Here is a 17664-nt window from a genome sequence, read left to right on the forward strand (position 1 = left end):
CAGGTTGTTCGGTCAGCCAATACGGGGGTTGTGTTTACTCTGCCCGAATGTCAGGCCACGCCAATTCAATAAGACTACGTACAAGCTATAAAATAGGAATCAGCGGGCCCTGATCATGAGCATAAAGAGTAAATAAAATTCAAGGCCTGTGGTTAGCGTACGTATACTGACAGGTCGCGTGGAAAGAGGTCTGCAGAGAAAAGTTAGTAGCCCTGGAGGATCAAAAAGCCAAACTAACCGGTGGACAACAAATAGTCGATCTGGGCTAAAACCTCCACTTGGGATCCGACCCCTGTCTTGCAGCCAGCCTGCCCGTATCTTTCTCGTTGCCTCACATCATCCTATCTCTTGCCTCTCCGCCTGTTCTTTATCCTTATATTTTTCCTTTTTCTGGCTTTGGGTTGATCGAGTCTCATATTGTTGACCGGCCCTCCATCTCCTGTTCCTATCCAATCTGCGAAACTTTACTCCGTACCTGGATTCGTCTCGGAAATGTCGTCGACACCGACATTCAGAGGCACTACTAGCCATAGAACTGTCGGACGAGGCAGATTACCTGATTTCGAAGGCAGCCCGGCTTCTCACATTCCGCGTCCCAGACCCGAGTCTTCCATCACCTCCCACACTCCCACAAGCGACATCGGAAGTTCCACAATGAGTGCCGCAAGCAGCCGACAGAGGCAGAACCAGTCAAAGCGAGATGAGGTATGGATCTTATCCCTGTAGCTGTGACAAGGAGACTATGGCCGGAGTGTAAATGAGAGGCGGAATGTGCAGTTCTAATCGAATGTGTTGTTGCATCAGGCTATTCGGCGGAAACTCGAGGCCGACCTCAACAAGAAGCGACAGAACCCGGCAAGAGCGAACCGGGCTCGCAAAGCACCCCCCGGCACTGTTCTAGCCCTGAAGCCAAGTTCGGCCCTCCAAATCAAGCCATCTACTACCATTGCGGAAGCCGCCCAGTTGATGGCAGCGAAGAGGGAAGACTGTGTTTTGGTTACGGACGACGATGATCGCATCTCTGGAATATTTACCGCTAAAGATCTCGCCTTTCGGGTGGTGGGAGCCGGTCTCAAGGCTCGAGAAATCACGGTCGCCGAGATCATGACGAAGAACCCCCTCTGCGCCAGGACAGATACCAGTGCGACAGATGCTCTCGACTTGATGGTCCGCAAGGGATTCCGACACCTTCCTGTTATGGACGAGAACCAGGATATTTCGGGCGTTCTAGATATCACCAAGTGCTTCTACGATGCCATGGAAAAATTGGAGCGCGCCTACAGCTCTTCCCGCAAACTATATGATGCCTTGGAGGGCGTTCAGTCGGAGCTCGGCTCTAGCCAACCTCAGCAGATTATCCAATACGTTGAGGCTTTACGATCAAAAATGTCCGGACCAACCCTCGAGACTGTCTTGGATGGCATGCCCCCAACCACGGTTTCTGTCCGAACCACCGTCAAAGAGGCTGCTTCCTTGATGAAGGAACACCACACTACTGCTTTGCTCGTGCAGGATCAAGGGTCTATCACCGGTATCTTTACTAGCAAAGATATCGTTCTGCGTGTTATCGCCCCTGGCCTTGACCCCGCCACATGCAGCGTGGTCCGAGTCATGACCCCCCATCCCGATTTTGCGCCTAGCGATATGAGTATTCAGGCCGCGCTGCGGAAGATGCATGGTTAGTCAATGCTTTATTTCGAGCTGACAAGGATTGTTAGCTAATCGGTTGATCTTTCAGATGGACATTACCTGAACTTGCCCGTGATGAACGAGGGCGGAGAGATCGTTGGCATGGTAGATGTGCTCAAACTGACATATGCTACACTCGAGCAGGTATGAGAGCATGAATACCCATCTGCAGCAGCACTGGCGTCTAACCTTGTCTTTCAGATCAATTCCATGTCAACTCAGGACGATGAGGGCCCAGCCTGGAATAAATTCTGGCTCTCAATGGACAACGAGTCCGATTCTATGGTATCTGGAAGCCAGCAGCCTACAACCCCGCATCGGTCGATCCTTAGCCCCGAGTCGCCGAAAGCTAGCTTTGACGCACGGGACAGCGTACTTCCCAACGAATCTGCCTCTCACCATGGCGGCGATGAGCATTCTGAATACAATCATCCCGAACTCCACCCGTTCCCCTTCAAGTTCAAGGCCCCCAGTGGCCGTGTCCACCGAGTGAATATCCTTTCCTCTGCTGGAATTGCCGAATTGGTGACGCATGTTACTGCGAAGCTAGGCCCTGAAGTCGAAGCCGTCGGTGGTGCGCCTACAGTTGAAGAAGGCGTACTCAGCAACACAGGCTATGCTTTGAGCTACGTCGACAATGAGGGAGATACCGTCTCCATCACCACTGATCAAGACCTTGAGGACGCCGTGACCATCGCGCGTCAGGCACGCAGGGACAAGGTTGATCTGTTCGTACACGATCCTGCGCAACCCCCGGTTCTCCCCACCCCGATTGAACCTGCCCCAATCAAGCCCCTGGAAGTCATAACCCCTCCGGTCACTGAAGAACAGGAGACTGAAGAGCCTCCTGCACCTAAACCCCGAACACAACAGTCATATTCTTCTCCCCCCCCTGAGGAACAACTCATTGCTGGCGTTCCTAACGATCTGCTGCTCCCCGGAGCGATCGTCACACTGGCCGCCGTCATTGCGGGTGTCTTCGTCCTAAGCCGCGCGACCTCGCGGTAATCAAAACTCTTGGATTCTATCTTGAAGCATTAGATAAAATCTGCGCATTTATCGCTTCTCTCTATCAACCATTTCTTTGACTATTTTGTACACTCAATAGCGTGTTTTGTTGTTCTGTTCTACACATCTTCCCCAATGTTTTACCACTTAATACTGGTTGAGTCTATTAGATACCGTAGTTTTGGCAATTGCATAACCAAGTAATGATTAGGTAGATAATTATAGACTCTCTCTCCTCAACTCGAGTGTTCTTGCGTCACATCATTTTCAGGCATCAATGCAACCTTCCTTTTCTTTATGCAAAGTCCACCACCACCTGGGCACAAAGTCAGTATTACCCCCTTGGGACTAGCGCGTACACGAGCGAGCAACCGCCTGTCGAAGGGAACCTCCGGCCTTTTCTCTCTTATGAACATGCAGTGCAGAACATACTCACAATTGTTTATTGCTTTTTTTTCAATCTCCCTGATTACTCCCATTCTTCTACGTATTGACGTGTTGGTCTGATTAGCGTCGTTCCTTGGGAGACACTCGGACCTCAACTGACTATCCCCTCCTCGACCTGACTGCTTGTCGTCGACTGGATACATCCACCTCCCACCGCCTCCCCCACCAAAACAATTTCCTTTCGGGAAAAAAATATCCTCCTCAATCAGACGACGACGCACCCCACTAGTCTTGACCACTTGCGTTCAGACTCCCGGCCCGCGTTCTGACATCTTCTTGGGAACGCCTTTTTTCTGGATCCGTCTGGCTTTGGAGGTCGAGCAGAGCAAGCGAGATGTCACTGCTACCCGCGGAAGTCCACTCCGCCCTCTCTCAGCTGCTACGCGCACTGAGCACTGCCGATAACACAGTCCGTTCGCAGGCCGAAGAGCAGCTGAATAATGACTGGATTCAAAACCGCCCCGATGTCTTGTTGATGGGCCTTGCGGAGCAGCTTGAAGGAGCGGAAGATACACTTGTAAGTACTTGACATAGACATGATATGGAGGGGGTTTCCTGATGTGGGGTGGATTTCAACAACGTTTGTCTATGTTGAAACCAACGGGGGTTCTCGGTGCCAGTAGCAAGCTCTCATACTTATTATTGGTTTCTGCATAGACACGATCATTTGCCGCGGTCCTATTTCGGAGAATCGCGACGAGGACGCGAAAAGACCCTATCACCAACGAAGCTAAAGAACTTTTCTCGACTCTTGCTCCCGAGCAGAGGTTGATTATCCGACAAAAGCTCGTCACTTGTCTCACGAATGAGTCTGTGAATGATGTTCGGAGGAAGATTGGCGACGCAGTGGCCGAGATTGCGAGACAATACACCGAGAATGGTATGCACAACATTGGGATTGAGATGGGTGATGGTTGATCTCGGATCTGACGATGGTTTCTTATTCTACTAGGCGACCAATGGCCGGAACTTCTAGGTATTCTGTTCCAAGCTAGTCAATCCCCAGACGCCGGTCTACGGGAGGCCTCTTTCCGCATCTTCTCGACTACCCCTAGCGTGATTGAGAAATCTCATGAAGATGCCGTGATGGGCGTGTTTGGAAAGGGCTTCAAGGACGATGTCATCTCGGTGTGTATCTCCTCTATTTGGCGCCTGCGGCTCGGAGAACAGTAGAACTGACATCGCAGTTATAGGTGCGCATCGCAGCCATGGAAGCGTTCGCTTCTTTCTTCCGCTCTCTCCCTAAGAAGTCCCAGCCCAAATTCTTTGCAGTTATGCCGGATTTGCTCAGCATCCTGCCTCCATTGCAAGAAGCTGGCGAGAGCGAGGAGTTGTCATCAGCATTCCTGGCCCTGATCGAGCTTGCGGAAATCTCCCCGAAGATGTTCAAGGGTTTATTCAATAACCTGGTCAAGTTCAGTGTAGGCGTGGTAGCCGATAAGCAACTTAGTGACCAAGTTAGGCAGAACGCATTGGAGTTAATGGCTACATTTGCGGATTACGCCCCCGCGACCTGCAAGAAGGATCCAGATTTCACACCTCAAATGGTGACTCAGTGTTTGAGCTTGATGACCGACATTGGTGAGGATGATGACGACGCTTCTGAGTGGAACGCATCTGAAGATGTATGCCTTATTCTACCTATCCATCCTATCCTCCGCTCCTCGAGCTAACATATCTTAGTTGGATCTGGAAGAAAGCGATTTGAACCATGTTGCCGGTGAGCAGTGTATGGATCGCCTGGCAAACAAACTTGGAGGCTCAGTTGTCCTTCCGGTCACTTTTGAGTGGATCCCTAAATTGATGTCTTCATCCTCTTGGCGCGACCGACACGCAGCCCTCATGGCCATTTCAGCTATCTCCGAAGGCTGTCGCGATCTGATGGTCGGCGAGCTCGATCAAGTCCTCCGTATCGTTGTTCCTGCTCTGCGTGATCCCCACCCACGCGTCCGATATGCCGGCTGCAACGCCCTAGGCCAGATGAGCACCGACTTCGCAGGCACGATGCAGGAGAAGTACCACTCGGTTGTGCTCAGCAACATCATCCCGGTTCTTGATAGCGCCGAACCTCGTGTCCAGGCACACGCGGCGGCTGCTCTTGTCAACTTCTGTGAAGAGGCGGAGCGCAAAATTCTTGAGCCATACCTTGCTGATCTTCTGCGTCATCTTCTGCAGCTTCTCCGCAGCCCCAAGCGTTACGTTCAGGAGCAGGCCCTATCTACAATTGCCACCATTGCCGACTCTGCCGAGAATGCGTTCGAAGAGTATTACCAAACTTTGATGCCGCTGCTGTTCAATGTGTTGAAGGAGGAGCAATCCAAAGAATACCGTCTCCTGCGTGCAAAGGCTATGGAATGTGCCACCCTCATCGCCCTCGCTGTTGGAAAGGCCAAAATGGGTCAGGATGCCCTAAGTCTAGTGCAGCTCCTCGGAAACATTCAGCAGAACATCACCGACGCAGATGACCCACAATCACAATATCTGCTCCATTGCTGGGGCCGCATGTGTCGCGTCCTAGGACAGGATTTTGTTCCTTACCTCCCAGGAGTGATGCCTCCCCTCTTGGCCGTCGCTGCGGCGAAGGCTGACATTCAGCTTCTCGACGACGAAGATCAAATTGATCAAGTCGAACAGGACGAGGGTTGGGAGCTGGTACCGCTCAAGGGCAAGATTATCGGTATCAAGACCAGCGCCCTTGAAGACAAAAATACCGCTATTGAGCTCATCACTATCTACGCTCAAATTCTGGAGGCCGCTTTCGAACCTTATGTTCTGGAGACCATGGAAAAGATTGCCGTTCCTGGCTTGGCTTTCTTCTTCCACGACCCTGTGCGAGTCTCCTCGGCTAAACTGATTCCGCAACTCCTCAACTCATATAAAAAGGCGCACGGTGTACAGTCAGGAGGTTTTGCCGGTATGTGGACCAAGGTTGCGGAGAAGATCATTGAGGTGCTTAGTGCGGAACCCACTGTGGACACCCTCGCCGAGATGTATCAGTGCTTCTATGAGTCCGTTGAAGTTGTTGGTCCGAACTCCCTGGGACCGCAGCACTTGCAAGCGTTTATCCAGTCTGCAAAGTCAACTTTAGAGGACTACCAGGCACGAGTCAAGGCGCGCGCTGATGAACGAGCCGAGGCCGATGACGGCGAAGAGGAGAACCCAGACTACGAGTACGCCATTGAGGACGACCAGAACCTCCTCAGTGACATGAACAAGGCGTTCCACACCATCTTCAAGAACCAAGGCACATCATTCCTTCCTTCATGGGAGTTGCTGATGCCATTTTATGATGCTTTCATTACTAGCCAAGACCCAACACAACGACAATGGGCTTTGTGTATAATGGATGATGTTCTTGAGTTCTGCGGTACGGACTCTTGGCGCTACAGAGATCACATCATGCAGCCATTGGCTGCTGGCTTACAGGACACCAATGCGGCCAACCGCCAGGCTGCCGCCTACGGTGTGGGTGTCGCTGCGCAGAAGGGTGGAGAAGCATGGAGCGACTTTGTTGCCGCTTGCCTCCCAAGTCTTTTCCAGGTCACACAGTTCCCCCAGTCACGGACAGAAGAGCATGTGTATGCTACAGAGAACGCATCAGCAAGTATTGCTAAGATCCTGCACTACAACTCAAGCAAGGTGTCCAACGCGGCCGAACTCGCCGCCAACTGGATCTCCACTCTACCTATCACCTTCGATGAGGAGGCTGCTCCATATGCATACTCTTTCCTAGCCCAGCTGATTGACCAGTAAATTTCTCTTCGCTCCCTTAATTTGACATCGAGGCTAACCAAAGCAGGCAAAATCCAGCGGTTCTATCAAATGCAGACAAGGTCTTTGGATACATTGTACAGGCATTGGAAGCCGAGACGCTCCAAGGTCAGACTGCCGGCCGAGTCGCCAACTCAGCGAAGAACCTCGTGCAATCAACAGGTCTGAATGCGGACCATATTCTTGCGGGCGTCAACCCAGACAACCAGGCGGCGGTCCGCAGTTATTTCCAGTGATTGTTATCTGATGTGATGATTCCTCTTACACGAAATTCCATTATTATGAGATTCTATCCAGATGGTTAGACAATGAATGATATGTTAAATACCTAGTTCTTTTTTATTACTTCTTGGGCTATCAGTGTTGCATCTGGAAGCCATCTCAAACTTTGTTTTTGGCATTCCAAGTGCTTCAACCTGTCTGCAATTCGCCGTTGCACCGTCTGGCATAAAAGGTCCGGAAAGGAAGGACCTGTTCTGAGGGCCGTAAATGAAGGTTCTTAATGCACGGCTTCATGCACGGGTCCGCTGCGAAATCGTCATATTATTTATTATCATCAAATCAACTCGAACAAATTCAAAGCCCCGTGAGCAATACACACCCATCCTCGACGCCTTTAGAAGACCAGATCAAATCAGACCAGATAACAGTGACAGTGAGCCTCCCAAGTCCAAATCATCATACATGAAGGAAAAAAAACAAACAAACAAAACCTGCAAGACAAGATATCGGGAGATCATGGAGTTAAGGCAGAGAAGGCATCACTACTCTTTGTCTTCGTCTACTACTGCCGCCCGTAGTTCCCAGACCAGGTCATAGCATTCCGCTAGGAGGGCGTTTACGCCGCCTTGGCCCTCTGGGATGTCGTTGCCGATGTAGAACTTGCCGTCTACGCGCATGTTGTCGATTGAGTTGAGCTTGTATTGGTTAGCAGTGTTGGGTATCGAATGAGAAGGGCAGATTTACCTTCATGCTGTATGGGTAGAGTTCCCGGGAGTTAGACACGCCGCCGCTGTCTTTGACCTCGAGGAGACAGCGTCGTAATGTTTGCAGTTGGTTATAAACCGGCAGCAGTGCCTCCGAAACTGGCTCCGAAGAGATAAGCAGTGCATAAATGTACGCATAGCTTCTTCGAATCAGATATAAAAGAGTCTGATTAAAAGTTAGGGTTAGCTGTCTCGGATAGACTAAGGTTCGTAAAGGATCTTACCCGCTGGGAATGAAGATCAGCAGGTTTTCCCTCGACATCGACAAAGTTCCCGTTGACTCTCGATTCGTCAATTCGGTCGAGCTTGCGCTGGTAGACGAACAGGTCTGTTTCGCGTAGAGACCAGGCTTGCGTGACAGAGAGTCGATCAAGCTGATTGCGGATGTCGAGTAGCCGCTCATACTGCTCTTGAAATCGCGGGTCGATTTTGCCCTCGCTTTGGTCAAGTTAGTAAAGCGACGACAGCTTCTAGGAATAGTTAACAAACCGTTCCAACACTATGTCAGTCCAACGCCAACACCGGTGTAGTAACAACTTCACATCTTCTTGGTTTTCAAGCGGCTCCCCGTTTGCGTTGACAAGATTGCCATCCTTCATGGAATCTTCGATCTTCTTCAATTGGTCCCGAAGTGCGTTAACTTCCGTAGCTGAGAACTATTTCCCCTCCTGTCAGTATAGATTCCGGCCGGTCATAGTGCATAACGAACCTTGGACCGCGTATTTACGGCTGCAGTTGACCGAAGAACAGACACTAGCGTTTCGTGTGTTGATGCAAGTTCAGAGCTTAATTTGGCTAGTCCGGCCTGTAGTTTCTCTAGCTTCATTTGACATTTATCCAAGCGACTCTCCAAAAGCGTCAACAGGGCGGGCGAGTGAGCTTCATGGCCGCGCTCCAGAGTATTGCGCATTTCGCCAAGGGTCGTCGTGATTGAGCTCAGGTCTTTCGCGCTGTAGAACCCAGCTTCTTCTAGGTGGTCGAGTAGCCGCTATTTTAGTCAGTACAGGGAATCAGGCGTAAGTATAGCTCTTAGGATTTGTAACGTACTTGTACTGTCGCTGCGAGAGAGTAACTGCCGGCGAGTGTATGTTAGCCAAGCTCCAATTCGAGCAGCCTTGAGAATACTCACACTGCAGGAGCTTCATTGTTGCGCCCAACCGTAAGGAACAGAAGCGATATGAGTTGGAAACAGTCGTCTAGGATGTAGTCCACTGCATGTTCACGAGGAATCATGTATTAGCACAGCTCACTCTTTCAAGAATGCTCGCTAAACACTAACATCGATTATGTGCTAATCGGCGATCCTGCTCTTTCCGGATAGCATTGAGCTTTTCCACCTCTGTGATAACTTTTTCGTACAGGGGAAGAACATCGCGGGATCGGATATATGAGGACTTGTCTTGTTTCAACAAATATAGGGCATCGCGGAGTTGGATCACAGATTCGAGAATCGGTTGCTCTTCCGGATCGAGCGGGGTTTGGATAGCGGGGGATTCCATTATGTATAGGGGTGCCTGGAAGTAGCTTAGGACGAGTGGAGAGGAGAATTTCAAAGAGCCGGCAGAAAAGAGAGGGTATAGAAAGTAGAAAAAGAAAACTCGCGATCATGCAACAAGCCGTGAGATCAGGTACAGACTCAAGAATTGTCTGCAGCTGCAGTATAGAAGCACCCGATGGATCATCCCGGCGTGACCTATGATGTCGCTTTTCCCGGATTAGGCCTAGTGCAGAGTCACATGCTCCTTATCATGAAACCTTGGTCCTACTCCTTGGACCACGAGATCACGGGACCAGAATTTACGCTAAGCCCCAAACGGACAGCCCTAAGCGAGGGCTTTTTTGCGCGGGAGCCAAACACACAATTTCCGCCTTGGGTCTGGCTGCTTCGCTGACCTCCGACTTCTTCAAAGCCAGTTTGAATTTCTCTTTTCTCCTCCATCCCTTTCGAGACCCAGTCCAGTCAACGACAACCTTCGACCACAATGTCTACCGCCGAGCTCGCCTGCTCCTACGCCGCTCTCATCCTTGCCGATGAGGGCATTGAGATCACCGTATGTATACCCTCAGTTTATACCGCTCTGTTGGGGACCATCTTGGAATCGCGGGGAGGATCAGGACTGCGCGAGCGACAATTGGGAGAATGAAGACGGAATTGCACAATGAATTGCGCGCTGGATCGCATCACTTGGCTTGGATTTGCAGGGCTGATTGTTCTGGGTTTTATAGGCCGACAAGCTCCAGACTCTCCTGACTGCCGCTAAGGTCCAGGAAGTTGAGCCCATCTGGACTTCCATCTTCGCCAAGGCTCTTGAGGGCAAGGACATCAAGGATCTCCTGACCAACGTCGGCTCTGGTGGTGCTGCTGCCCCCGCTGCCGCTGCCGGTGGTGCCGCCGCCGCCGGTGGTGACGCCGCTGCTGCCCCCGCTGAGGAGAAGGAAGAAGGTAAACATTTTCTGCTGCTAAGGACGTTGCTCAGTTCAAATACTGACGGCTGGCTACAGAGAAGGAGGAGTCCGACGAGGACATGGGCTTCGGTCTTTTCGACTAAGCGTCTCGCAACCCCGATCGGCTTCCCGTTTATTTTTCCTTTTTGTTTTCCTCCTCACCTCGCTTCTTTCCGACCTCGCTTCTTCCACCCTCTCATATATCTCTACACCCGATACTCCGCTACCCGCACGAAGATCAAAAAAGGGAAAAAGCAAAAAAGAAAAATCAACGGACAAGGACATTCTTTGGGACTGGGCGCTGTGCTTGCATTTGCATAATGGACTTTGTCGTTACAGAGGTACTGGGCCGGATGCCGCTAGGATTCCGGTTGTTGGGAACATAATGGTGAATGGACAGGCAGCATGTATAGTAGTCCGGAGGCGAGATCTCTATGGCCGTCTTCGGTTCTCTATTTGATATATGTTGATCAGCTACTCTGATTATCTTGGAGCTTAGGTGCCCAGCTCTCATGCAATGTCTGTCATGCGACCATGAACAAAAGGTTTTCGTCTGCACTAGATTCTCGGGGTCTCGGTTCTCTGGGACCCGGTAGCATTACATGTAGAAGATCCAGTAGTACATGCCAGGTTGAAGTAGCCAAGTCTCGCACCGCTAACGCCAGGCCAACGCAACAAATCCACACTTTTCAACGCACCCCACCCATCTATACTTCCCACCTTGAGCATCATAAACGAATCATACCACAGCCTCGTTAGAATCCTGAATGGCGTACATACGGAACTGCGCAAAGATCGTGACGTCCTCAACCATTGTACCCAAGGAGCCAATCAACCACGGCAAGTTCGTGATTATGTAGTTCTTCTCCGTAGAGTGGAAGATGATCTATACGAATTGTCAGAACAGCGATCGCACGTCACAAAAGCAATGCGATGACTCACTCCAGCACCATAGGTCAAGTTACCCATGAGGGACAAAATGAAGAACAAGAGTGAAAGTCCTAGAGCATTGTTAGCTAAATTGGAATCAAGTCTCCAAGCAGAACAAATAGCTCACCCTCGCAAGACTTATCAGTGTAGTTCTTGTACATCTGGGGAAGTCGCGCCCTAGAGTACAGTCGTTAGCATCTCAGTCCTGACTTAAAACATCAGAGGGACATACCCCAAGTAACAAACCGCACTGATATAGCCGAGCACCTGTGCTCCAGGCGCCATATCAACGCCTCCATTTCTCTCCTCCAACGGCGCAGGCCTCCAAACACCTGTCTGCCACGCAACAGTCCAGCCAACCATTCCAATAACACAAATGGCTAGTACACTGCTCAGATTCTTGAACCACGCAGCTTGACCCACGGTATTCTCCTCCACTAGCTTCGCAAGCGTATCATCCGGCCCCTGGTTCTGGTGATGAAGTCCTTGCACAACGGCGCTGTACGAAGGGCGGGATCCCCTCCGACGCCGCCCCGCCTCATTCATTACATCGCTCAGTCGTCTGCCGAGCAGTGGTGTTGTGGGTTCGGATGCTGTAGCGATGGATGATTGCCGGGCGTGGGCGATTGTGAGGCGGGAGTTGCGGGCGCGGTAGTAGAGACATTGGCCGATTAGGACGCCATCGGCGATACAGAAATAAACTGCTATTGCGATGATGACAGGGACGAGGCCCGCCCAGGCGCTACCGGCGAGGTTTGTGATGTCACCAACGAACCAGACGAAGAGGAAGAGAAGGGAGATGGCTTCGGCGTTTCCGTTGCGGTAATTTTCGATCAGTTGAGGGACCTAGATGCTGGTTAACGATCTGGACCTCTGAGTCTGATAAGGGTAGGGCTTGAAGGTAGCTAGACATACGAGGAGGAAAATCCAGCAAGTCAAGGAGATTGAACCGAGAAGACCTGATGCGGCCTCTCGGGGGGTCAACGGGACCGATTCTCCTGCCATGATGTGAGACCCAGCTGATAGGTTGCTTGCAGACACTTGGATATTTTGAGCTCAATGATGTCGCATGAGATGATCGAAAGGTTGTGAAAGAGAAGAGATTTCTTGAATTTTGAAACAGCAGATCTTGAAGCTTTCTCCAACGGCTAATTGCGGGGTGGATCCGCTTCAACTCTTTGACTAAGCTGGGGTTCCAGGGAGTCTCTTTGTTGAGATATTGAGATACGTATGTTTATATAGCTTCAATTATGCCTTCCCTACCCTAGGTAGGTTCCTTGAAAAATTGGAAGCCAAGACATACTAGAATGACGTATATGCAGCCATCGTGGGACAATCGTACCTACGGTAGGTTCGTACGGCCAATCGGCTGCCCGACAATTCTACGACCCTGCATACCTACAATAACGGCGTCTCCAATTGGAGTCTCAGCCGCATGCCCCCGGGCCTGGTTGACCACGTTCCACCGTCAATGCATTTCTATTCATTTTATTTTGTGTAGTACTTGGTGACCAGGGTATCAAGATTCAGCATCGTCAGGCTGTAGAAACTCCAGCTCCTCTCGTAGTAGATCCACAACCATCGGACCCAAGCCTTCTTGGATAGCACCGTTCAGTAATTCTTCTCGAGCCGATCTTGGCTCAATCGCAACTAATGCGTCGGCATACTCGTGTAGCGGAGAGTAGTCGACCTCGAGGTCCCAGTTTCCCCGATCAACTCCATACTGACGGATGAACACCTCAAGGCTGTGCAAACCGTCTCCAAGGAGCCAATGGTCAAGTACTACCTGTTCTTCAAGGCCCGAGGGAGGAAGCGCAGGGTCTTCGAGCTCATTTTCCGAGGAGGCAGACTCATCTACTTCGCCACCCCGAAATCCAGGGAAGCGAATCGCACCATTATTGATCTGATCTAGCAGGTTACGAAGCCATTGTGGCCGCCCAGCCTCTGGGACCTGAGACAGATAAGATGGAGTTGGGTCGGCCTGCTGACGGAACGCATCCGAGTCGTACGGCGGGAGAGGATCAGATGCTGAGATTCGTCCAGAGACAAATCGCGTAGGCAAGTGGGTTGTGACGCGGGGTATGTCCGAGAGCACCACATGGCGCGCAATATCTAAAGTGATCTCTGGGGGCTCGATAGGCTCATCCCCTTCTGGTAGTGTGTCCGCCACCTCCACAAGAAGGGAAACTACCTCGGGTGTATTCCAGAGGTCCTTGGTCCGTACAATATAAAGTTCGGTGAATAGCTCATGGCCTTCAGTAGGAGGAAGTTTACCCCAAATGCGTTTTGGGATGGGTTTGATGTCGAGCTCCTGCGCTAGCTTGCAGAACACCCACGGGTAGCGAGCCATAGCGACACGCATCTGCTCTCGGCACTCCTTGGGTTTGTTCAAGCGGAGGTACGCCAACCCTAAAGAGCATTGGATGTTTGGGAGATACTCCCATTCCTTCGAGAGTCTGGTTTGCGTGCACAATTCGATAAAGTGTGCCCACTCCCTACCACGGAGCGCAAGATTATCAACCATAAGTCTCATACAATAGGGATCCAGAGGATCCAGGCTCAGTAGCAACTTAGCCCATTCATATGCTGTTCTCCAAGTCCCTTTCATACCTAGGTTAGCAATATACCGCCAACCGACAAGCCACAGCTCGCGGTTCTCTGCGTGTACAAATTCAAGTCTAGCCCTGCCTTCTTTGAGGCGATTTCCAAAGGATGAGTGAATTGAGCGTCCGAAGTTGAAGAGTGCCCGTTCAAGGAGATCTGCGGAAACGGCATGGTCGCCTTGATGCTTCGCTATCTCTGACACCTGAAGGAGCGTGGAAATGTGGTAAGGGTTATACTGAAGAAGCTGGATCATCCGCTGGGGATCCATCGATTCAACACAGAGGTCGAACTGCCTCTGGACATCCTCGTACGCAGTATTGTGGACAACACGGTAGATGCTGGCGCCATTTGGCAGCGACTTCACCAGCTCCATCCCAAGACCTCCGCTAGGGGCTCGGGGCCATTCGTCTTTGCCTTGGAAGAGAATGTTGCGCCGCTGTGTAACTCCAGCGAGACTTTGACCCCTACTCGCCGGGCTGTATCTCCCCGTCAACGCACGGCCTAGATCTACCGTCTCCCGAGCCCTGTCTCGTCGGCGGCCCGAGCCGGAGTCTGTCTGATCAAAGTTCTCTAGCACAACGTTGCCAAACAGTTTTCGCATTTCGTTATTCGCATTAAGTGACTTGGAATCAATAGATAGAAGGTCTTCTGGTGTCTTTGGAAACGGATCGCGTAGAGAGTATTCTGTGGCTTCGACGTCCGGCTCCCCCTTCGACTGGACAGCCAATTCTTTCAACGCTCGATCAATGTCATCCAGATCGTTAACTTCAGGCTCCTGGTTTGTGGAATCCTGTTTTGCCGGATTCTTCTTCTTTTTGTTCTTCCCTTTTTTCTTCTTTTTCTTCCCTAGGTCTGTCGATGTTGCAACCGGGGCCTCCTCTGTCGGTCGAGTAACTGGCTGATGCTCGACCTCTGATTGTTGTTCGTCCTCAGCCTCCCTCTCCTCCCCCTCCTCCTCCTCCGCTGCGTTTAAGAGGTCAAAAGCATTAAGCTTCGGCTTCGGTGGTCTCGAGACTAGATCGTCTTCGCTAGAGTCGTGAATTTGTTCTGTTTGCTGCTGTAACTCTTGCTCACGCAGCTTTTGCAGCTTGCGGATCGCGCGGGATGACATTCGGGATGATCAAGACAATTCAATGGGCGCAATATGTGAGCCAAAGATAAGATGAGGCGCCGAAATACAGCCCTGGGGCTAGAAACAATATTGTATAAGCTTCTATCAAGATCTTCGAAAATGTGACTGCGGGGATGACGACACAACCGAGATAGGTTTAGTGCGGAGAATCCTCGGCTGGTTGTACCACTACGGAGTACCAGGGAGTAGTATCTATGTACCGTACTGTACCAGTCTGTATCTGCCGTATCATTTGTTGCCCACCGCCCACATGACGTTATCAAGATTATGGCCTGAATAATGCCTGGGGCAGCACTGACGAGGCTCATTCCTGTCGATCCCTCAGCCAGGGCCTCTTCGAACCTTCTCTCCTGCAAGGTGCAGTGTTGCTGAGAGCCGAGGTTTCTGTTATCACATTTTCCTACATCACTGGCTCAATGCGTCGTGCAGCTATTCAAGCGTTCCGAACTGCCCGTCGTGCACCAGTATGGCGGCTCGCTGGTAGGAAACCGTCTGCTTTATCGTTCACAAGCAGCCAGTCTCTCAACCTCCGTCCCTACGCCTCGGCCAGACACCCTACCTTCCTTCCAGCTTCTCTACAATCCTCCATGCATCTACGAACTTTCTCTGTTGCCGTCATCTCGACCGTGGTCGCATCTGGAGCTTGGTATGCTTACCAGGGCGACAGCTCCCACTCTCCAGCAGCCGCCGGTAGCTCGACCTCGGGAATCCGATCATTCGCAACAGCCGCACACGCCGAAAGTCCCACAGAACCCACGCGCCGTGCTCTTCTCGTCGATAACGACCAGTTCTATACCGCGACTCTCTCCGGAGAGCAGCCATTGCAAAAGACCACCGACGACTCTGACCGCCGTGTTCTAGAGATGCTGACTCCCGATCAAGCGACACAGAAGCTGAGGAAAAATGAGGAGTCATACTTGGTGAATCGGGGCAAGGGCGTCGTTCGCTACGATGTTGTCCAGGTTCCTAGCAACTCTCCTATCGAAGACGACCACGCGGAGAAGATAGTGGAGGTGCCGGCGTCCACAGCTGCGGCTACTGAAGGCCAGGCCAGCAGTGACTGGATGTTTTGGGCAGTGTTCGATGGCCATTCGTAAGACTTGACTCTACAAATTTTCTGTGGTGCCTCTTATACTGACGCTGGAAGTGGCTGGACAACGTCTGCTAAGTTGCGCAACGTTCTCATTTCATACGTCGCCCGAGAGTTGAACAGCACATATAAATCTGCTTCTTCCGACCCGTCATCATTGCTACCATCTTCCGCGGCAGTAGATACCGCAATCAAGCAAGGATTTGTTCGTTTGGATAACGACATCTGTCACGGAAGTGTCGATAAGGTGCTCAAGTCTAATTCCCGTCGAGCTGCGGCCGAATTGCTCGCCCCTGCTCTTTCTGGCTCCTGCGCCCTCCTCGCCTTTTACGATTCACAGACCAAGGATCTTAAGGTCGCTTGTGCAGGTGATTCCCGCGCCGTATTGGGCCGTCGTGGTGCGAACGGAAAGTGGTCTGCCACAGCACTCTCAGAAGACCAGACTGGCGGCACTCCCTCTGAGATGGAGCGATTGCGCAAGGAACACCCAGGCGAGCCTAACGTTGTTCGAAATGGACGCATCCTGGGCCAATTAGAGCCTAGCCGTTCTTTCGGAGATGCCTTCTACAAATGGAGCAAGGATACGCAAGATAAGATCAAGAGACAGTTTTTCGGCCGTACCCCACACCCTCTACTGAAAACACCGCCCTATGTCACTGCCGAGCCTATAATTACAACCACGAAAATTGAACCCGATCAAGGCGACTTTGTCGTCCTCGCAACCGATGGTCTCTGGGAGATGTTAAGCAACGAAGAAGTTGTTGGCCTAGTCGGCCAGTGGATTGAAGAACAACAATCCGGAGCAGGTGCCGGTAACAAGAGCTGGGTGCGAAGCCTATTCAGCACTCAGGCGAGCCAGCTGCCCGTTGAAACTTCAAAGGAAACATCCACCGACGGCCAGCGTCGTCCGATCCGCCAGCAACAATACGATATTTCGGGGGCGGCGAGCCGTTTCGTCGTCGAAGACAAGAATGCAGCAACCCATCTCGTCCGCAACGCGATGGGCGGAAAGGACAAGGACATGCTCTGCGCTTTGCTTACTCTCCCTAGCCCCTACTCCCGCAGATACCGGTAAGCTTTTGCCTATTTCCATGGACTCTCTCCTTCTACACAAGAAACAACAATACTAATGGCCATCAGTGACGACGTAACTGTCGAGGTTATCTTCTTTGGCCAGGGTACCGACAACCGCACGATCTCCATCAACGAAGAAGCTAGCGCTTCAAAAGAGAAGCCAAAGGCCAAGCTCTAAACCATACAAATCTAATACCCAGTTTTTGTCTTTTCCCAAAATATACACACCGTTTAGTGCTTACTACGAATCTCTCGTAAACTTGTATCAGCTGATATCTATTTTCTGGCGTCTTCCCGTTGTTGGTCGGGGATTGGGATTTTCGATTTGCAAAACAATGTACATCGGGGGGACTACAGGGCTACAAGCGAACAAAGCAATCATTTGAAAACTTCATTCAATTCCAAGGCTCGATAAAGGGAACGTAGAAATTATTGACTGGGCAATCAAGGCAATTCACCTGGACATGTTGCCAGGTCGGTAGGGTTAC

The 17664-nt window shown here is 51.2% G+C and overlaps 7 protein-coding genes across 7 annotated transcripts; 4 read left to right on the plus strand and 3 right to left on the minus strand.

The window, feature by feature from the left end:
- The first annotated feature begins 133 nt into the window (after nt 1–133).
- On the plus strand, nt 134–3128 carry BJY04DRAFT_188909 (CBS and PB1 domain protein). Its single transcript, XM_073711310.1, has 5 exons — nt 134–202; nt 256–705; nt 805–1678; nt 1739–1833; nt 1891–3128. The coding sequence occupies exons 2-5, from the start codon at nt 493–495 to the stop codon at nt 2695–2697; spliced, it is 1989 nt and encodes a 662-aa protein (XP_073571252.1). The 5' UTR covers nt 134–202; nt 256–492; the 3' UTR covers nt 2698–3128.
- Nucleotides 3129–3383: 255 nt separating this feature from the next.
- Nucleotides 3384–7278, plus strand: BJY04DRAFT_58291 (nuclear import receptor PSE1). The gene is made up of 6 exons (XM_073720678.1): nt 3384–3661; nt 3802–4024; nt 4097–4272; nt 4338–4769; nt 4828–6893; nt 6944–7278. The coding sequence occupies exons 1-6, from the start codon at nt 3479–3481 to the stop codon at nt 7149–7151; spliced, it is 3288 nt and encodes a 1095-aa protein (XP_073571253.1). The 5' UTR covers nt 3384–3478; the 3' UTR covers nt 7152–7278.
- A 160-nt stretch (nt 7279–7438) lies between these two features.
- BJY04DRAFT_188911 (uncharacterized protein) lies at nt 7439–9547 on the minus strand. Its single transcript, XM_073711311.1, has 8 exons — nt 9181–9547; nt 9031–9112; nt 8949–8973; nt 8611–8889; nt 8391–8557; nt 8126–8339; nt 7882–8067; nt 7439–7832 (listed from the first exon to the last, which is right to left on the minus strand). The coding sequence occupies exons 1-8, from the start codon at nt 9398–9400 to the stop codon at nt 7680–7682; spliced, it is 1326 nt and encodes a 441-aa protein (XP_073571254.1). The 5' UTR covers nt 9401–9547; the 3' UTR covers nt 7439–7679.
- Nucleotides 9548–9883: 336 nt separating this feature from the next.
- On the plus strand, nt 9884–10450 carry rpp1 (ribosomal protein P1; the record flags this gene model as incomplete). The annotated part of the gene is made up of 3 exons (XM_073713867.1): nt 9884–9952; nt 10128–10344; nt 10404–10450. 3 exons carry the CDS (start codon nt 9884–9886, stop codon nt 10448–10450), a joined length of 333 nt encoding a protein of 110 aa, XP_073571255.1.
- A 522-nt stretch (nt 10451–10972) lies between these two features.
- On the minus strand, nt 10973–12549 carry BJY04DRAFT_58374 (PQ-loop repeat-containing protein). The gene is made up of 5 exons (XM_073720679.1): nt 12192–12549; nt 11509–12122; nt 11404–11453; nt 11289–11347; nt 10973–11232 (listed from the first exon to the last, which is right to left on the minus strand). Exons 1-5 carry the CDS (start codon nt 12279–12281, stop codon nt 11086–11088), a joined length of 960 nt encoding a protein of 319 aa, XP_073571256.1. The 5' UTR covers nt 12282–12549; the 3' UTR covers nt 10973–11085.
- A 201-nt stretch (nt 12550–12750) lies between these two features.
- Nucleotides 12751–15118, minus strand: BJY04DRAFT_188929 (transcriptional repressor TCF25 family protein). The gene has a single exon (XM_073711312.1). It carries the CDS (start codon nt 14989–14991, stop codon nt 12796–12798), a length of 2196 nt encoding a protein of 731 aa, XP_073571257.1. The 5' UTR covers nt 14992–15118; the 3' UTR covers nt 12751–12795.
- Nucleotides 15119–15346: 228 nt separating this feature from the next.
- On the plus strand, nt 15347–17554 carry ptcF (type 2C protein phosphatase ptcF). Its single transcript, XM_073720680.1, has 3 exons — nt 15347–16105; nt 16160–17173; nt 17243–17554. Exons 1-3 carry the CDS (start codon nt 15429–15431, stop codon nt 17352–17354), a joined length of 1803 nt encoding a protein of 600 aa, XP_073571258.1. The 5' UTR covers nt 15347–15428; the 3' UTR covers nt 17355–17554.
- The last annotated feature ends 110 nt before the right edge of the window (nt 17555–17664 follow it).

This window comes from Aspergillus karnatakaensis (genome assembly GCF_047715665.1).
Source record: "Aspergillus karnatakaensis strain CBS 102800 unplaced genomic scaffold BJY04scaffold_24, whole genome shotgun sequence".
Lineage (NCBI taxonomy): Eukaryota > Fungi > Ascomycota > Eurotiomycetes > Eurotiales > Aspergillaceae > Aspergillus > Aspergillus karnatakaensis.